The following is a 21,343-nucleotide window of genomic DNA, read 5'->3' as shown; positions in this document are numbered from 1 at the left end:
TGTATACACACACACACAATACATATTTCCTAGCTGTCTGGCTCAGAGGGCCTAGAAACAACACCCCAGTAACAATGAGTGCTCCAAGCACCTAGATCTTGGTTTCTAAATGCTGTCATTGAAAGGGACCAGGGCTCCCTGGAGAAAAGGCTACATCTAGGATTGGGGAAGGGAAAGTATCTTTTCCTTTTACTGCCTTTCTGTCTGTAGTGTTGGATCCCCTCTACTCAGCGTTTTACTATAACCTTCTTACCACTTTTGGTTATTCTGGCAGTCCAATCCATAGGCTGGTTTTATAGTGAACAACCTTTTGAACATCTAAAATTAAGAGAGCAAACCACCAGCCCCCTCCTCAGCTCGGCTAGAAAGCAATGGCTCACCTTGACTCCTCTGTGAGAACACCTGAGAAAGTGAAGAGACTCGTGGTGTCAGTCTCCTCCAGGTCATCTTTGGGTAACAATGTCAGGCTCAGATGAGAGGCGTCTCCCTTCACCCGGGAGATGTCATTTCAATCAAAAGAAAATAGTGAAACAAAGAATGTGTATCTCTTTTAGAAGCAATGCAAACGCCTCCCTGCCCTCCCCCCACTTCTGTGCCCTCGCTCACATCTTCCCTTAAGTTACTGCTCAACAGGACCAAAGAATTTATTAGTAGCTGTTTATTGATCAACGGTTTGATATAAAGTTATTTCAGATCTTCAGAATTTGCCCAAATGGAATCACAAGCATTACAAAGTTTTCTTTTTCCCTTAAAAAAAAGGATAGGGGGCAGGTTGGGAGTACTAGCAGTAGTGACATTTGAGAATAAATTAACAAAAAAAAATTTAGTCTTATCATTTATTGGTGACAAACACTAAGTTTTACTTACATTCCATGGGGAGAAAAATTCCAGCGTAAACAATGAATCAAAGCAGTACTTAACTTGCAAGCTACCGTGCTTTCCATCTGGACCATGGGCAGGACCTTACCGCACACATTTCTGTGCACAGTAACAACATCAAAAGCAACAGTTTAAGAGATAAACATAGGTAGGTCATTTCTTTTCAGCCCTACATGGAGATGTAATCAACAGTATAAAGCACTCAGGAAAACCAATCTGCAATTTTATATGTACTACATGGAGATCATATCCTGTAGTGTAGTGAAAGCTGTGTGTCCTCAAGAGCCATATGTATATACACACAATTTTAATAACCTTTAAAACAAAGATCAAAGTTCATTTAAGTCCTGTTGCATTAAAAATGAAATAGCAAAGGAGCCAAATGATTGTTTAAAGTTTAAAATTCCTAAATTGTCCAATTTATACAACTGTGGGAGACTTCATCAAGATTTCTGAGAAATCCAGGACTGTTTCAGCTAAACCAGAGGGCAGACAATTTGCATCACTGAAATGGTCCTGGGTTAGTCCAATAAAATAAAAATGTATAACTATATACACATGGATTTAATCTTTGCCAGTTAGATTATTGATAAAGTCAGTCTCAGAAAAGTTTCTAAACTGTGCTATGTAACTAGATACAATTGAGAAACTCAAATGAAAATTTATATAGTGTCATTTCAATGGAAAGAAAATAATGAAACACAGAATATGTATCTCTTTTGGAAAAGAAAGCAGTGGTGATGGTGATGGTGTAGGTACCACAGAAGGTGATGGCCAACACGCTAGAAAGATTAGTTTGCGCTGAGTAGGAAGCATTTGATTTTTCTCTGGTGCTTTCAGCTCTGGGCCGGCTGGTCCAAGGCCTCTCTCTGGCATGGGTGTCCAGGATTTGTCCCAAAGTGTTTGAGTGAGCCAGTTTGAGAAGGGGTCGTGCTTTCTGTTTTCTTTTTCTTCTTTCACACAGCAAAAAAATACAAACAAAAATGCACCTCAAAACCAAGCAATGAGGTGCCTAGGGCATAGACCTGCTGATTTCCAATTGAGCCAGGGCTGCTTGGCAGGTCCCATCTTCTCTTCCCCTACAGCAGCTGCTGCTGTGTGAGGGCAAACCATAGCACACGTGAGCACAGCCATGGCCACCTCCTTGCATTCCCGCCTTCGTCACCACTGCCGTCTCCAGTTCTTTACCCATCATGTCTCTCGGCCCACTGGAGGTATCAGAAATTCCAAATTTTCAAAGCAGTTTCAGTATTTTCAGTATATGTTGGGGATTTTACAATGGTTCATGGCCAGAAGGGATTCAGCACCTCCCACACCTTTAAGGAAGAAAAATGAAAATGACACTAGTTTTGAAACTTAAGAGAATTACACCCATGATAAAAAAAACAAACAACAAACACAGATAATGAAGCCCAAAAACACAGGCCCTAGTTTATGATAATTGGATTACAGTAAAGTTTTCACAGGATATACTGTCAAATGAAAAAAGCAAGGAGGAGAATGTGTGCATGGTATGTTATCTCTGGGGGGAAAGGAGGAAAATAAGAAATATATAATTTGCATAAAGAATGAAGTATCCATACATAAGAAATGTGACTTCTAGGTAGGGGGTGGGGATAATGAGATGGATGGGGACAGCATGAGGGCAAGAGTTATCACAGCATACCTTTTAAAATTATTTTGATTTTGGAAACGTGAATGTATTAACTATTCAAAATTAAATTAAAAAAAAAAAGTGGAGCTGGGCCAGTGTGACTCAGTGGTTGAGCACTGACCCATGAACCAGGAGGTCACGGTTCTATTCCTGGTCAGGGCACTTGCCCGGGTTACGGGCTCGATCCCCAGTAGAGGGTGTGCAGGAGGCAGCCAACCAAGAATTTTCTCTCATCATTGATGTTGCTCTCCCTCTGTCTTCTTCTCTCTGAAATCAATGATAATGTATTTTTTAAAAAGTGGAGTTCTTTGCCCCAGACTTGGAAAGCTTTCCAGAGAACAGGACAGGAAGGGACTGAGGCAAATGTTTCACTACTGAGTTGAGCAGACAGTTTTTATTTAATGCAACAAGGACAGAACTGCCTTTCCATGTAAATCAGCTCACTCACACAGACATTGGTCCATTTCCTGTTCTTGGCATCTCTGTACTTTGTTGGTCCAACTCAGACAGCAACTTTAAAATATTCAGTGCAGCCTAACGGAACAAAAAGAAAAGTCTGACCTTAGCCACTGCTCGAGACCACAGCATAAGACACTGATTAGGGAGGGGAGAAATTTTCCTATTGCCCAACAAAGAGGTGGTCCCACTAAATAAACTTCTTCTTTAATGTTTGAACTTTTAATTTAAAATTTACATTATTAAATCACCTGTTAATTTTATTATATATTTCCTTCTAGTATTTTTAACCTTGTAACGGGACTGTTATATCCTGTTATAAACCAAAAACCAATCATATTTCCTTGTTAGAATACATTATCGTTGGAGACATTAATTTGATGGATGCATAATATTCCATTAGGTCAATATGCCAAAGTTTATGCAGATACATCAATTTTTCTATTTTAGTATTTCTTATAACAAAAGTTTCCTCTGAACAGAATACCAAAGTAAGGGGCTTTCTACAGCTGCCAGAACTTGGGCCTGCAATACCTGCTCCTGGTAAGAGGTGGACTAAATATGGTATCTGGAAGAGGTCCAGGATCCAAGGTCCACAAGGGAAGGGTTGGCTAGAGCTGATGAGTTCTCATAAAAATAATGTGAAATCAATCAGGGAAACTAAGGAAAAAATCTTCAGAAATATGAAATCTATAAAATAATCAACTGTCTAGAGTCTGTTGGAGACCCCTTTACCTATCTTTCTGAGACCAGTAACAGGGTGGAACCAGACCCCCAGTGAGGGAGAACATACCATGTCATGGCAGGACTCCAAATCCTTTCCAATACCGTGGCTGATCAGAGGTGGCTGAGAGGAGCAATTGATAAGAGATACAAATTCGTTCTTGTTGTTTTTGGGGAAGTCTTTGTATTCAACCTAAGGAGGAAAAGAAAACTGAGGCAAGGGTAGGGAAGTATGCATATGAATTGGACCGTGGCTCTGGGCCCAGCAACGAGGGAAATAACACTTCTCTCTCCCTGGTCTCAGCGCCTGACATGCTCAGTCAGCACAAAAGACGGCCAGGGGCCTGCTACTGAGGAGGGCCTGGGGCTGCAGGCAGAGCATGGCCAGTTCCCAGGAACCTAGATATCTACTCAAAAACCCGTCTGAAAGAAGCCATGCCCTTCCCGACCAGGCAGAAAGGGGCAGCACAATGACTGTGTTCTCACTGAAATCTAAATTCTTACTGACCACTAGGTCAGAGGCTTTGTTATTATTATGGTTGGCTTGGATAGTTAAAATTTTATTACCAAAAGTCACGAATTTTCTTTTACCAGACAGGCTTGTAATACTTTCCATACCTTTCTACCCTTCCTCAGGATGACCCCTTTACCATGCTTGCCTTACCCACCCCCTTGGCAACTTGATTTAAAGAAAAAGGTACAGCTCTGGCTGGCGTAGCTCTGTTGGCTGGGCGTTATCCAGTCGACCTAAGGTGGCCAGTTCGATTCCCGGTCAGGGCACATTCTGGGTTGCAGGCTCAGAGGCAGCTGATTGATGTTTTTCTCTCTCCCCCTTAAAAGTCAATACAAAATCTTAAAAAAAAAAAAAGCCTGGCATGGCTCCACGGTTGAGCATCGACCTATCAGGGCATATGACAAGCTTGTAGGCATAATCCCCAGTGGGGGTGTGCAGGAAGCAACCAATCAATGATTCTCTCATCATTGATGCTTCTATCTATCTCTCCCTCTCCTTTCCTTTCTGAAATCAATAAAAATATATTTGTAAACAAATCTTAAAAAAAAAAAAAAAAAAAAAACAAGAACAAGGTGCAAAGCTTGTTTTCTGAGAGAAACCCAAAGATGACTGCACTGAGGTACAGACTACACGGCTCAGGCTTAGCAGTTACCTGGAATCCCTGGACTCTGGAAAGATAATCCAACTGCTCAGAGGGTCTTGTGAGAGGTCCATGGGGTACGTGGCCTGAAGAGATGTTATTCTTTAAAATGGTCTCAGCTGTGGGCGAGGTGCCCCCATATAACAATTCACGGGCTATCATGGCAGTTACTGTGGCCTTGGCAGGATTCGGAGCTGCCCGGGTAAAATCTTTGGTGTGATGTCCTTGACTGACTCCCACGGCCTGGGCAACCTCGGGCACCATAGGAAGAATTCCAGCAGGCAGCTGCTGATGACTAAGATAAGGCATCCTAAACTCGTCCTCTTTATTGCCTAGAAAGGGACACACAGACGAATCAATGCGAGTGCACACACACTGCCTGCCTGGAAAGACCTCACCCCGGCCTACTCTCAGTGCACACATTGGCACACAATGATGCAGAACTGAAACACATTGTAAATCATTCACTGGGCACCTGCTATTACCAGGAACCATGCAAATCCCAGAATCACATTCAGATTGAAACAAAATTAACATCACACTTACTAGTCCCATTTTCATCTCCAGAGACAGGTTCAAAAAAGGTTACTTTTCTTCCATCCCCTGGTTTCTTTATCGGTGTCTTTAAAACAAACAAACAAAAAGCTATGAGTATAAACAAAACTGTTGGAAAATTACTTCCTCTCTCTAAAAAATTATGAATTCCAACCAGCATAATCTTTGATTTTTACACTTTAGGAATCTGAGGAGGCAATCAGCAGGAACCTCCTCCCAAAGCCTGAGCACCAGTTTGCTTTTGCCACCCAGCAAGCCTTAAGGCAAAGCCTGTGCTCCCCCGCAGTGTACAGACCCGCCCATGCCAGCCGGCCCATGAGAGCATCTAACAGTGCACTGGACTAAACGTTGAGCCTCCGTCTGCGCTCACAGGAAGAGAGGGGAACATTAAACCAGAAAAAGAAGATACTAGATTGGCAGAGCCCAAGGTGGAGAAAGGCACTTTAAACAAGCTACACAATATTTCTTGGAGGTAAAATCCAATTAAGAGGTAAGGTGACATTTCTGTACATTGACAAACTTACGGGGAAATGTTACTAGATAAAAATTTTGTCAAACACAAGGTCTCCTTTCTGAGAAGGTAAGGTACCCGAAAACCAAGTCTAGGATCTACACAGATTCTCTGATGAGTATTTGGGGTCCCACTTATTAACTATGTGGCCACAGTGGGTGCCACTTCTCACCACTGATACAACTAACCGGCAAAGGTGAATGAATCAGTCCTGGGTTTTTCATGTTTATTCCAATAGGAGCTTTCAGTAACTAGAGACAAGGTCAGTCAAGGTTAAGGGTAGTGCTTAACAGTCTTAGCAGAAGTAAAATTTTCAATATAAGATTCGTTTTATATAGTTTTAAATTTATAAAGAAACTAGTGGCCTGGTGCATGGATTCGTGCACACTGAAAGGAAATTAATTAGAAGAAATATTTTAATATCGCTATTTGCCCTTTCTCTATAATAGAAGTGTCAGAGATGAAAATTAGTAGAATGTATATAAAAATATATAAATTGGTTAATAAACAACATAACGAAGACATGATATAAAGACAACAAAAACATGATATAAAAACATTGATAAAAGCAATGACTGATAAATTGATTAAACTTATTCTAATATCTTCCTGTACACATTAAAAGTAAAAACACTTTCAGAGTGCTTGACTAATTTCCCTTGTGATGAAGTATTTACAACTTTAATGTCACAAGCTCTTCAAACTCGAGAGAAAGCAACATATAACTGACCACATCCGAAAACAGGTTCAGGTAGGAATATTCCTACTCTGTCTAGAATTTGTCCTTGCGATTTATTAATAGTCATCACAAATGCTGGCATCACAAGAAACTGTCTTCGAAATAATTTAAATGGGAGGCCAGTGTCAAAGGGGGACAAATCAATTCTTGGAATCAGAACAACTTCTCCTTCTGCAGATCCTGTTAATACTTGAGCTTCAATTATGTTAGGTTGCAATCTTTTGATAATAAATCTGGTACCATTACAAATACCCCATTTACTATTAAGATTTCTCAGTAGCATGATGATTGCACCTACTTTCAATTTTAATTTATGATACAGCATTCCCGAAGGAGTAATACTATTAAGAAATTCAGTGGGAAAATTTTCCTTTTTGGCATCATCTGATGAATCGATGGAATCATCACTCAAATAGTTGTGAAAATCTCCATGGAGTATATCCAAAATTTCTTAATTTAATTTATGAATGTGCTCATTTTTAGGACAAAGAAACAATCGACAATGACAGATCGAAACACATGCATGCGATTGGTGCCAGTGAGAGCATTATATGTATCTTGCATACGCGGGTCAATGTTTATTTTTAAATTGCCAGTGCGCATCCTATGTACTGGCCAGTCAGTTGGTTGGACAGACATATGGTCGGTCACTTAGCCTTTTATATCGTCCTATATAATAAAAGCCTAATATGCTAAGTGTCTGACCCTTCGACCAGTTGCTATGACGTGCACTGACCACCAGGATGCAGATGCTCCAACTGGTAGGTCAGCTTGCTGCTTGCGTCCAGCTGATCAGGACTGGGCAAGATGGGCCAGACACGCTCTGGAGCCCTCCCACGGTCCCTCCCCGGCCCCAATCATGCACAGGGCCTCTAGTCTATAGATAAGAAAACTCAAGTCTAAACTATGACTTTGGCCATAACTCTAAAATCACACTATCGCAATGTCCCAGAAAAATCAAAGCCTGCTCCACAACTCACAAGAGCCCAAGTTGATGCATCTTTTATATGGACCTCATTCTAAGAGTGCAAATGACAGAATCACACATTCATTAATTTCAAACCCCATTATCCAGCAACCCACTAACACAGTGGTTCTCAACCTTCTGGCCCTTTAAATACAGTTCCTCATGTTGTGACCCAACCATAAAATTATTTTCGTTGCTACTCCATAACTGTAATGTTGCTACTGTTATGAATCATAATGTAAATATCTGATATGCAGGATGGTCTTAGGCGACCCCTGTGAAAGGGTCGTTCGACCGCCAAAGGGGTCGCGACCCACAGGTTGAGAACTGCACTAACAGAAAGGAGCAAGCTGCCCTCCAGCAAAGCATCCTAGACCACAAAGATACTGGAACAATAACATGACCCAGAGTAATTTTTGTGGCCATGGACATGCAACTCTCTTTCGGACTACATTATAATAGTCCAAATGGAGAAGACGCTGCACAGCAGGGCTGCTTTATGGCTCAGAGGTACCAGAGTCCCCCAGGTTAAGGGGAGAAGATCATCTTGCAATTAGAGAGCAAGGACCCAGAGACCCAAGCAGTCACCTTCTCTTCTGATTTGAGGGCTGGTTTGGTGGGCTGAGCCTGCGGGACTTTGAAACCAAGAATCTCCAGCATGTTCTCAGCTGCGTTGCGTTTGGCCACCTTCTTATTGGTGCCTGTTCCCTCCGCGGTATGGTTTCCAACCTTCACCTGCAGAAAGAAGGCAGGACTCATCAGTGCTTAAACCTTCAGCGTAAAGACCAGTCAGGAACTGATGTGCTGGCCAAAGAATCCAGCAATGGTCGAAGCCAGACAGCTTACCAGTGGCACCCAGGAGCTGCCTGCACCAGCTTGCGAGAGCAGACTGGTAAATATGCAGGAATTGGGAGAGCTCATTGTTAAAGGCAGCCATTATCGAACAGTGTATTATATAAACTTATAACTAAATAAATTATTTTAACAGGTAATGAATACTTAAGACACATCACTTTCTAATTTGACTACATTTGGCAGTTATCTATGCTTTTGAAGTTCTTTATATGTTATATTTAAATATTTTTACTGATTTTGAGAGAGAGAAGAAGGGAAAGGGAGAGAAAGACAGAAACGTTGATGTGAGAGCACATCGATTTGCTGCCTCCTGCACACCCCCTACTGGGGATCGAGCCTGCAATCCAGGCATGTGCCCAGCTGGGAATCGAACTGACAACTTTTTGGTGCACGGGACAATGCCCAACCAACTGAGCCACACTGGCCAGGGCACATCTGTTGTATTTGTATGGTGGAAATATTGTATAATTGTGTGCTGCTGCTCATCTCTTCCCGACTCCATAACCAGGTGTGGAAACAGCCATGATTGGGGTTTTATACCACCGAAATCTGCAAACTCTATAGAGCAAGAATTTTGTTTTTTTTGTGTTTTTTTTAAAATATATTTTATTGATTTTTTACAGAGAGGAAGGGAGAGGGATAGAGAGCTAGAAACATCGATGAGAGAGAAACATCGATCAGCTGCCTCCTGCACGCCCCCCACTGGAGATGTGCCCGCAACCAAGGCACATGCCCTTGACCGGAATCGAACGCGGGACCCTTGAGTCCGCAGGCCGACGCTCTATCCACTGAGCCAAACCGGTTCTGGCAAGAATTAAGTTGTTTTGTTGAGTGTCTATTCTAGACTTAAGTGATGGAGAAAGGGTTAATAATGCAGATTAAGTTTAAAAGTATGTCAAGTCTCAGCTATGACATTATAACTAGAAAAAACTGAAAATTCTAGTCTTCAAAAATTATGATTGAGCAGAGAAGTCACTTATATTGTTTACAAATAAGAGAAGTTCCAACATGTCTTTGATGTTTTACTTTCATCTCACTTGTTAATGTAAACAAATATAGCAGCCCTGTACAGAGAAGTAAGGCTTTAAGGCACCAAGTTACTGCAAGCAACATGGACTTAACATGGACAATGTTGATGCCAGGGACCGGACCACTGGCCCAACACACTGGACCTGGGATCTCGTCAGGCTCTGAGATGGGACGAAGTCAGAGAAGGGCCCTCCACAAGGTGCACTAACCCACCTGCATCACAAACTCCCTGCGGCGCGGGAGGCCTCGCTCTGTGAGAAGCATGTACTCCGGCTCCTTCTCCTTTTTCGCCTGCTGGATCTGGGCCAGTCTGCTAATAGGGTTCATCACCTGGCCATGTTCTGGGCCGCTCTGTACCTGAGAAACAATTATTACAGAAACCATGTGCCATGTTAGTCACAGAAACGACCTTGCCAATTCAGAGATCAGGACATGACAAGAGTTACTTTTATATTGATCTAATAGCTCCAAATTAAGCTGCTCTTTTTTAAAAACCTATTTTTAATTGAAAGATGTTTAATGATTTTCTATGATTGTTCTAAAGTGACTTTAAGGTCTTCCTGGCAAACCAACATCAACATTTCACTATGAGTAGGCAAGCATCATTGTAATCTCTGCTTTTTAACAATTTCAACAAATTACAATGAAAAGGTAGAAAAATAAGAACACTATTCCTAAAATTTCCCATAACTCTGTATTATAAGATGGGTTCCCAGCTTTCTTAACAATGACTCAAAATCCAGAAACCATTAAAAACATACTAAAAAAAATTTTTTTTTCAAGCTGATGCTACATAGAAAGAACCCCACAGTGGGCACCTTCAGCTTCAAGGAGTCCTCACCTATTCTGACAAGGAGTGACTTCCAGCAGAAAAAGAAAATTGCTAAAGTATGCTATTAATAAAATAAAGAAAACTTCAAAAGTATGATAACTTTTCTATGTATAGATGCTAACTTATGTGTAAGAAAAATTTGGATGTTGATACAGCATGAAACCGTATTGACAATACTGACATTCATAAATGTCCCCACATGGACTCTGTCCCTTCTTTGGGGTTGAAGTGGAGAAGCAATATAATTTTTGATAGGTCCACTGACATGACTCAAAACTCCAAAACAGGGTTTATAGTGAGATGTCTCGCTCCTATATCTACCCCTAGCCAGCTTTCCTCCCATGAATCTCCTTCACAATGGAACAGTACAGCAGTCCACGAGACAGAGGAAGCGCGGTTCACTCCTATTCCCGCGGGTGGGCACTGACTGCCCTTGTGATCACAGGTCTGCGAGCACACCCACATCCATTAGACATGTGCAAGCCTGTGGGTAACTCCACTGAACCCGGCTCAGTGTCCTTACCTGCCTGACCTGGGACTCCCAAGAGAATTATACAAGGTGGCCGTGTAAAGGGTGTCTGGGGCCTGGCGTGTGCACATTAGCTCCCTCCCCTTCCATTAGAGGCAGCAGCCAGCCTCCTCAGCTCCCCAATCGTCTGCGGGCAGTGAAAACACCCTCTTCATTCAGATAGGTGCTTACCCTGACTATGGGTTTTGTTTTCTTTTTGATTCGGGGCTTCACCCGCTCAACTACAGGCAGGGGTGGTAACTTCTTCAGCTCCTCAAGAATAGCTATAGCAGCGTTTTTCTTTGAAATCTTCTTGCTCTTCCCTTCACCTTCCCCCACAAACTCCCCAACGGACACCTTGGTCACAAAGCTCTTCATGTGGGGTGGGCCAGTCTCCCGGGCGACCTGTTTTAGAAGGAAAGACTGAGTGAAAGCATGACAGACACTTATTACAAGCTGCAGGGAACACTGGTTAGTACACTACTTCACATGAGACACAGGTAAAGGGGAACTAAGGACAAAATCCATTAAGTCAGTGGTTCTCAACCTTCTGGCCCTTTAAATACAGTTCCTCATGTTGTGTCGCGACCCACAGGTTGAGAACCGCTGCATTAAGTGAAGGGAGCCTAAATGTCGGCAAAATAAAACAGTGATCATGCTGAATACCTTTTCTTATTTTTCAAACTTTTTAATGTTCTGGGGTCTGAAGTATCCAAAACAGGGAAACATTTTCTATTACCACCTTCCTAAAAACATGGCTCACATCTCCACAGGGTCACAGAATGTCCTGAGTTTAGGGTGATCCACCGCGAACAGCATAAAGGAAGCTGCCCCAGCAAAGCCCAGAAATAACTCCAGCACAAAGAGTTCGAGTTTAATATTTGCTTTGAGCCTCCAGCCAAGATTGACTTTATTAAATACTGGCTGCTATGCAGCTGTAAAGAAGAATGAGAAAACCTCTAACACTGAGAGTGATTAAAATCTACTGGCTCAGTAAGTAAAAAAAGCAAACTGCAGAAGAATATATGATCCCCTAACTTCTGTGTTAAAATAGAGTTTTACATATATGTATACATATACACATGTTTGTATAAATAGACATGTGCTTATATAGTGAGTTAAACACACACACACACAAAAAAAACTTTCTCAAAATTAAAACTGCTCATTAAAAAACATTTAAAAAGTGAAAAAGGGGACCTATAAAATGACAGCAAATATTTGCAATATATGTATCTGAAACAAAGGACTGATATCCAGAATATTTAAAGAACTCCTGCCCTAGCCGGCTTGGCTCAGTGGATAGAGCGTCAGCCTGCGGACTGAAAGGTCCCAGGTTCGATTCCGGCCAAGGGCATGTACCTTGGTTGCGGGCACATCCCCAGTAGGAGGTGTGCAAGAGGCAGCTGATCGATGTTTCTCTCCCATCGATGTTTCTAACTCTCTATCCCTCTCCCTTCCTCTCTGTGAAAAATCAATAAAATATATTTAAAAAAATAAAAAAATAAAGAACTCCTACAAGTCAGTAATAAAAAGATAAACTACTCAACTAAAGAAAAGCTTGAACAGGTATTTTACAAAATAAGAGCTCTAGCCCTAACCAGTTTGGCTCAGTGGATAGAGCATGGCCTGAGGACTAAAGAGTCCCGGGTTCAATTCTGGTCTGATATCTCAGTAGCAGACTTGATTCCTGGCCCTGGTCAGGGCGCATGTGGGAGGCAACCAATCAATGTCTCTCTCTTTCTGTCTCTCCCCCCTGCCTTTCACTCTCTCAAAAAAAAAAAAAAAAAAAGTCAATGAAAAATATCCTCTGGTGAGTATTAACACAACAAACAAACAAAAACGAAGAGCTCTACATGGCCAAGAAGCATTTAAAAGAGTGTTCACCAGCAGTGTTGTGTTCCCAAGATGAGAACAAGAGGCATCTCAACAGAGGCCTTGACTGCCCTACACCGAAAGAGATGTGCTGGCAAGAGCCCAGCTTGCACAGTCCCTGCGACTGATTTTAGGGAGCTCCCCCAGGTTACCTCCTCCACCATACCTCCCATACTGACAGCATGGATTACGAAATTCTCCCTCCCTCAACAGTGCTCTCCATGTCTTCAGAGCAGCCACCCTGATGGTTCATGTCAAATTCACAGCCCCAACCTGGCCCCTCAGCAACCATTTTTCACTGTCTATTCACATCATGATCCCACCAATCTACACTTGGAGTTTGACCTGTGGTCAAATCACAAATGCCTCCCAGTGATTTTCTAACTAAAACTATGTATTTTATCAAAAAATCAAGTTGTGTACTTTTTTTTGAAGTACTGTATGCATGGCTCCTGTCTTCTATCAAACATCTAACCCAGCTTTCCTATGTGACAGAATTCACTATCAAAAGCTTAGTTAAGAAAAAATATTCTGTTCATTTCGTCAATAAATATTTGTGGAGCATCCAATATATGCCAGGTAATCTGCCAGGCACAAGAGATAGAACTGTTAGGAAAAATGGAAGCCTTTGTTCAACCTAATAATGGAAGTTAATATGAACCTTTGATATATGAGAGTTATTTAAGTATTCACATCAACTGGTTTGGTTCTCAATGCCACAAACTGTAATGTTTTAAATTATTACTTTAAAATAAATACTTTAAAAGATATTCACCACCAGAGGGCACTCCCATAATTTCTTTTGTGACTACTTGAGAACTCCCGGCTACAGTTACATGTTCCTGCACACACATCTGAAAGCCAAATCTGAAACCTAAGCAAAAGTGGAAGTGCAATGAAAGACATCTGGTCCCCAAATCCCAGAGCCACACCTAAAATGGCAATCCCTCACTAAGGTTCCAGAAAGCTCCGTGACTCTCAGGCAGGGTTGCAACTAGTGTGTGCAAGTGATAAGCTTCACAGGGATTCAAGGCCCTGGCCCCAGCAGTCATCTCTGTAACCCTGAAGTGACCCAGGAAGCCAGACATCTCTGACTCTCACAATCTTGATACCACTCCCTCCAATATTTGCAAATCCATTTTCGTGCCATTCTAGTCCCTCAGGAGGTTGAGAAAAGGAACATGTGTTTCCTTCCCAAGGATACCTTGTGGCTTCTTGGGGTAAAGCTCCCACCTAACAACTAGTCCTGTCATTCTGTATGTCCCCTGTCTCACTGCCTCCCCAATCCCTATCTCCCACCCCCAACAGAGGGAAAAAAGGTGGAAGGAATGAAGGGCCAGGTAATAAGATACCAGCCCTAGAACCACTTGGTGCTCTGCACTCTGGAAGGGGAATATAAACCTGGTCTTGAATGCCAGAATAGGGAAGGGGTAGTTGTGGAGGGGTGTAGGGTGGCCCTGTTTTTCAAGTGCACCTCTCCACCACCACCTGCGCCCCATGGCAGGCAGGTTAACACTGCTAAGCTGTAGGAAAGAAATCATCATCAATCAGCTGATGGCAGGGATAGGGAACATCTGGCCCGAGGGCCGTTTAAGGCCCATGAAATCATTTGGTCTGGCCCTGCCCAGGCAAATAGGGGTGAGTTAATTAAATGTTTGACCAACTAGAGCAGGCTAATTTTTATGTCCTTAATTTTGTATGGCCCGTGAATGATGTTATAAATATCTAAATGGCCCTAAGCAGAAAAAAGGTTCCCCACCCTGGATTAGACTAATCTGATTAGGGTGCTAGCACATAAGCTACACACACACACACACAGTAGCCCTGCGCACGAATCTGTGCGCCAGTAGCCTGCTGCACTCCTGTAGCTCCCCCTTGCCCCCTTTCCCCCCATCATAGCTTGCTGCCCTGCCCCCTCCTGTAGCTCTCCTCCTCCTGCTTGTAGCTTGCTGCCCCACCCTCCTGCTGATCTGTGATCCGGTGGTTATGTGGTCAGTCGTTACAGTTCACAGCATAACGACCATTTGCATATTACATCTTTATTATGTAGGAGATATATATATATAGATATCAAAAATAATATATACTTTTTTATTTATTTCAGAGAGGAAGGAAGAGGGAGAGAGAGATAGAAACATCAATGATGAGAGAATCATTGGTCGGCTGCCTCCTGCATGCCCCACACTGGGGAAGAAGCCTGCAACCTGGGCATGTGCCTTGACTGGGAATCAAACCGTGACCTCCTGGTTATAGGTCAATGTTGAATCATTGAGACACCGGTCGGGCAGAAGGTATATGAAAAGTCAGTCATAAAATATGGGGATCAGCTGTAACTGCAAAACACTACAAAGAAAGTTTATGAATCACTTTAAATTATTTTAAACAGATGTCCCACTGCAAATTACATTTGCCTAAAATAACAATGTGTGAGTTTAAAGCTCTTTGGAAGACTAAATCTATCCTATTTACAATGTTGAAAGACCAAAGGATTGATAAAGAAATCTGCATTGAGCCCTGGCTGGCTTGGCTCAGTAGAGCGTCAGCCTGCAGACTGAAGGGTCCCGGGTTCGATTCCGGCCAAAGGCACATGCCTGGGTTGTGGGCTCGATCCCCAGTGGGGGATGTGCAGGAGGCAGCCAATCAATGATTCTCTCTCATCATTGATGTTTCTATCTCTCGCTCATTCTCCCTTCCTCTCTGAAATCAATAAAGTAATATATTAAAAAAAAAAAAAAGAAATCTGCATTGTATATTAAAACATAATCTTGGGGGGTGGAAGTGACAGGGAGAGGTCAATGGGGGGAAAAGGAGACACATGTAATACTTTCAACAATAAAGAATTAAAAAAAACAATAACCTTGCATAACCAAGCATGGAAATCAAAAGAAAATAGACATATGGCAAATTCTAAGGAAAATGTTTGAAAAAATTCTCCTTTACCTGACTAGTCTATTTGGACTCACTTTATCTTTGAACGAAAAACGCATTAAATGTTATTGTCCATTTTCTTCTTTTTTAGACATTTTATTTCTTAAATCTTTATTGTTGAGAGTATTACAAATATCCCCCTCTCTTTTTCTCTCCATTGCCCCCCTCCACATGGACCCCACCCCACCCCAGGCCTTCACCACCCTATTGTCTGTGTCCATGGATAATGCATATATGGATGGATGTAAGTTGTGTTTATTCCTCCTACACCCCACATCCTCCCAGACCCTCTTCTCATCCTGGGCTTCTCTGCCTGTAGATGCCTGAAGTGGACTGTGTGAGCCTGGGTGTCCCTGGAGAGGAAGGCCCTCTGTGCATCAACCTGTCCTCAGAAAGGACATCACGGAAATGAAAGGTGCTCCCCTGGACCAAGAGAGGAACTTTCACTCACCCAACAAGCCTTGTGTCTTCTCCTCCAGAGAAGATTAGTCTTACTCCCAGGGATGTGGCAGGGAAGTGGGCCACCCCCAGGGTACTATCATAATAAAAGGTCTTATGTGAGGAGGCACCGGCCTTTTGGTCACATGGTGTTTCGGGGGTGAGGGTGATGGGTCATCTGTTTTGCCTACTCGCTACTCTGTCCTTTTTTTCCTACCTGTCAAACACTGCTCCTACTCTCTGCCCCTCTAGGTCCCTGACCATGAAAGATTTTGTCCCATTCTCCATGTCTCTGCATTTCTCGGCTGCTTCTTTAGGTCACATTTTTGGTTATTGATTTAGTTAATTTGTTTTTGCTTTTTGTTCTTCTAGTTCTTCTGAATGATTTTTGAATACAGCAAGGCCCCAGGAATGGCCAGTCTGAGGATTGTCCTGAGGAAGCTCTTATTATCAGGGGCTGTGGTATGTGAACTTATTAGCAGAGAAAACCCAGAAGTTTCTGGGAGGCATGGAGGAATTCATGGTGTAGAGGCTCCTGTTCTTGGGGTCCCTGGATGTTATAACTCTTGGGTGGTACTAGAGCTTCTTCCGCCCACACCTCTTCTAAGTGTGTGTGTGTGTTTTTTTAAGGAAATAATTTTTTTATATTTTTAAAATCATTTTTATTGAGAATATTACAGATGTCCCTCTTTTTCCCCCCCATTACCCCCCTCAACTGGTTCCTGTCCTGCCCCAGGCCTCCTACCACCCTATTGTCTGTGTTCATGGGTAATGCATATCTATAATAATAAAAGCGAATGACCTTCCGGACATCATTCTGACGTCCTTCTGGACTAAGCCACAGTGGCAGGGGCTGAGGCAGAGGCAGTTAGGGGCCATCAGGCAGGCAGACGAGCAGTTAGGGGTGATCTGGCAGGCAGGCAGAGTGGTTAGGGGTGATCAGGCAGGCAGGCAGGCAGGCGAGTGGTTAGGAGCCAGTGGAACCGGATTGCTAGAGGAATGTCCAACTACTGGTTCAGGCCCGATCTCATAGGGATCCCCATGGGATCGGGCCTAAACTGGCAGTCGGTCATCCCCGAGGGGTCCCGGATTGCGAGAAGGGTGCAGGCCGGGCTGAGGGACCGCCCCCCCCTCACGAATTTTGTGCACCGGGCCTCTAGTATGCATATAAGATCTTTGGTTAATCTCTTCCCACCCCCACTTCTCTTCCCTCTGAGATTTATCAGTCTGCTCCATGTTTCCATGCCTCTGGTTCTATTAATCAGTTTATTTTGTTTGATCCTTTGTTAATTTATTTTGACTTTTTAAAAAAATATATATTTTATTGGCCCTAGCCACTTAAACTGTCAAAGATTAAAGACAGAGTCTTAAAAGCAGCAAGAGAAAAGGGAGGGCCCATACCACTGTCATCTGATTTGAATAATGAAATTATTCATTTCAGTTAGGCTTGGCTCAGTGGACAGAGCGTCAGCCTGCGGACTGAGGGGTCCCAGGTTCGATTCCGGCCGAGGGCACATGCCTGGGTTGCGGGCTCGTTCCCCAGTGGGGGGTGTGCAGGAGGCAGCCAATCAATGATTCTCTCTCATCATTGATGTTTCTATCTCTCTCCTTCTCCCTTCCTCTCTGAAATCAATAAAGAAATATATTTTAAAATATATTTTATTGAATTTTTACAGAGAGGAGGGAGAAGGATAGAGACTTAGAAACATTGATGAGAGAGAAACATCGACCAGTTGACTTTTAGATTCAATTGTTGATAGACATGTATTTATTGCCATTTTATTGTTCATATTTTTTATCTTTTTCCCCCCCTCTTCTTCTAGAAAAATACCCTTCAAAATTTCATGTAATACTGGTTTGGTGGATGATCTCCTTTAGCTTTTTCTTGTCTGGGAAGCTCTTTATCTGACCTTCAATTAGAAATGATAGCTTTGCTGGGTAGAGTAATTGGTTATAGGCCTTTTGAGTTTCATCATTTTGAATACTAGTATTTCTTGCCACTCCCTTCTGGCTGTAACGTTTCTGTTGAGAAATCAGATGACAGTGGTATGGGCCCTCCCTTTTCTCTTGCTGCTTTTAAGACTCTGTCTTTAATCTCTGACAGTTTAATTATGATGTGTCTTGGTGCAAACCTCTTTGCGTTCCTCTTTTTTTGGGACTCTCTGCCCTTCCTGAACTTGTATGTCTATTTCTTTCACCAAGTAGGTAAGTTTTCTGTCATTATTTTTTCAAATAGGTTTTCAATTTCTTGCTCCCTCTCTTCTCCTTCTGGAACCCCCATAATTCAAATATTGGTATGCTTGAAGTTATCCCAGAGGCTCCTTACACTATCTTCATATTTTTGGATTTTTTCTTTTTGCTCTTCGGATTGTGATTTTTGTTTTGTGTTTTGTTTTTTGTTTTTTTGCTTCCTCATATTCCAACTAGCTGGTTTGGTTCTCAGCGTTCTCTACTTTACTGTTGATTCCCTATAAATTATTCATTTCAGTTAGTGCAGCGGTTCTCAACCTGTGGGTCGCGACCCCTTTGGGGGTCGAACAACCCTTTCACAGGGGTCGCCTAAGACCATTGGAAAACACATATATAATTACATATTGTGTTTGTGATTAATCACTATGCTTTAATTATGTTCAATTTGTAACAATGAAATTGGGGGTCACCACAACATGAGGAACTGTATTAAACGGTCGCGGCATTAGGAAGGGTGAGAACCACTGAGTTAGTGCATCCTTCATTTCTGACTTTTTTTATGTCGATGATAACAAAGTTCCTTGAATTTCTCACGTTTCTTGAAGTTCTTGGTAAGTTCCTTGAGTACCCTTATAACCATTGTTTTGAAAGCTGTATCTAGTCGTTTGTTTGCTAACATTTCATTTAGTTCTTTTCCTGGAGATTTCTTCTGTTCTTTCATTTGTGACATGTTTGTCTCCACATTTTGGCTGCTTCCCTGTGTTTGCTAGAGCCCCTATGTCTCCTGGAATTGGTAGAGTGGCCTTGTGTAGTAAGTGTCTTGTAGGGCCCACTGACTCAACCTCCCAAGTCACCTGAGCTAGACACTCTAGGTGCTCCCGTTTAAGCTGTGTGCACTGTCCTGCTATTGGTGCCACTGGGAGGGATTGACGTTCCAGGCCAATCGGCTGTGAGAACTAGCTGCGACCACAGTGGAAGAGCTGCTGTGTAGGAGATGCCCCTATGGAGCAGGACTTGCTTCGGTGGAACTTTGGTGCTCATTGAGTCTGCCCCGAGAGTGTGTCGCTCATGGATGTGGTAGGTATCCATTTTCAACTAACAGCGGTTAATTATTGTTTTTAGACCATAAAGCTCCAAGTATTGGGAATTCCAACATGGCGGCCGGTAGAACTGGAGTGAGGAAGAGTGTGTAAGGGAATGAGAGGGGAGTGTGTGGATGTGCGTGTGCGTGTGCGTGTATGTGTAAAACAGTCAGATCTCACAGGAGTCTTGGGGCTAGGCAATTCAGGCTTTCCTGGACAAAGAGCCCCTGCTATGGCCACAGGCACTCTCTAGGCAGGTGGGGCTCTAGATCAGAAACCACACCATCTTGAAAAGGGGAGCAGCAGAAGCTAGGAGGCCAGCCTCGCCACCACCCAGACTAGGCTTGGACACCACCCTGGACCTCACAGTGAGTTGAACACCAGCAGGACATTGCACCGGCTCCCACCACAGGCTCCAACCCAGACATGCTGTGGCAAAAGCCAGAGGGACCCTGAGTGCATGCAACTGACACCTGCAGGACCAGTTCTGTGGGAGAAAGTACAGCTCAGAACAGGGACAATCAAGGTGTGAGACTCAGGGAAGATCCAGCCTCTAGGCCAGTGATGGCGAACCTTTTGAGCTCGGCATGTAACAAAGAAAAATTTATATTTTATATAAATGCCATTTAACAAAGAAAAATCATCCAAAAAAATGAGTTCGTGTGTCACCTCTGACATGCGTGTCATAGGTTCGCCATCACTGCTCTAGGCTAAGGAGTCACCAACCACTAGATTACTAGGGGTTTCAACCTCTGGGACCTCAATCAGGTTGCTCAGGGCCAGAAGGGACAGTCACTCACATTCACCTATACTGGAGCAATTCCCAGGAGGCCCAGGTCCACCAAGGGACAAGCTTCAACAACATCAGAGCAAAATCTAGACAGGCCCACAAATAGTGGACCCAAAGGTATTTGAGTGTGTGTGTGTGTTTGTTTTTTGTTGTTTCTCCTCTTTATTCTTTCTTCATGCATATCTCAAATTTCTCTCTTTTCTTTGATTCTATTCTACTTTAGCCTAGTCTTATTAATTTGTCTTCTTTTGTTTTTCTTTTCTCATTTCTTTTGTTTTACTATCTATATCTTAATATACCCATTACTACATTTTAAATTCATTATTATTTCATTTATTTTGTTTCCTCTTCTTTTTTCCTCTTATACTAGATCTTTTAGCTTCCTTCTTGCTTCCATATAGCCATTTTTTCATCTTATTCTTTCTCCCTTTTTCTTTTTCTTCTTTTTTAAAATATATTTCATTGATTTTTTACAGAGAAGAAGGGAGAGGGAAGGGAGAGGGATAGAGAGTTAGAAACATCGATGAGAGAGAAATATCGATCAGCTGCCTCCTGCACACTCCCCACTGGGTATGTGCCCGCAACCAAGGTACATGCCCTTGACCAGAATCGAACCTGGGACCCTAGAGTCCACAGACCGACGCTCTATCCACTGAGCCAAACCGGTTAGGGCCTCCCTTTTTCCTTATATCCCCTCTAAGTTTTTGGTTGTGTGTCTTTTAATATATTTTTTATTTTTTCCTTCCCTTTTGCTTTCTCTTCTTTTTCCTTCTTAGTCTATCCTGTTGTTGCTGCATTGAGTAGACTGATTTTCATGGTGTCTTTGGTTTGGCCCTGTTGTATCTTATTCTGTTCCATCAGCACCTATAGAACAACTGGCACAATGACACTGGGGTTGAACCTCATTGGCAGCAAGTCAGAAGGGAGATTCTTCCTACAAATGGGACATCAACAATCAAGTCCCAATTACAATAGGCGACCCCAAATACACACAAAGGGTATTCCCGGAGCATACAACTCAGGTGAACAAAGAGACTGCACCACTGGACCCTCAAGACACTTTCTACATTAGGCAATGCCACAAACACTGGGAGGCATACCAGTTATATCTAATATATAAAAGCAAATACAAAGAGACAGCTAAGAGGAGAAACCAAGATGGCGACATAGGTAAACAC

At 42.7% G+C, this 21,343-nt stretch overlaps 1 protein-coding gene across 5 annotated transcripts in view; it reads right to left on the bottom strand.

The window, feature by feature from the left end:
• Positions 1-641: 641 nt before the first annotated feature.
• STAU1 (staufen double-stranded RNA binding protein 1) overlaps positions 642-21,343 on the bottom strand; it is a 50,898-nt gene continuing 30,196 nt past the window's right edge. For 4 of the 5 annotated variants that reach the window (XM_005866204.2, XM_014539689.1, XM_005866202.2 and 1 more), the window contains 8 exons: positions 11,055-11,285; positions 9,736-9,879; positions 8,227-8,373; positions 5,413-5,488; positions 4,879-5,198; positions 3,783-3,905; positions 2,982-3,067; positions 642-2,195 (listed from right to left, as the gene is read on the bottom strand). In XM_005866204.2, the coding sequence (XP_005866266.1) occupies positions 2,180-2,195; positions 2,982-3,067; positions 3,783-3,905; positions 4,879-5,198; positions 5,413-5,488; positions 8,227-8,373; positions 9,736-9,879; positions 11,055-11,285 (1,143 nt within the window). In that variant the 3' untranslated portion in view covers positions 642-2,179. The remainder of the gene's footprint in view (positions 2,196-2,981; positions 3,068-3,782; positions 3,906-4,878; positions 5,199-5,412; positions 5,489-8,226; positions 8,374-9,735; positions 9,880-11,054; positions 11,286-21,343) is intronic. The other variant, XM_005866201.2, reaches the window with a different exon arrangement.

The sequence above is a fragment of the Myotis brandtii genome, unplaced genomic scaffold (genome assembly GCF_000412655.1).
Source record: "Myotis brandtii unplaced genomic scaffold, ASM41265v1 scaffold225, whole genome shotgun sequence".
Classification (NCBI taxonomy): Eukaryota; Metazoa; Chordata; class Mammalia; order Chiroptera; family Vespertilionidae; genus Myotis; species Myotis brandtii.
This window is presented reverse-complemented; position numbering and strand designations above follow the sequence as displayed.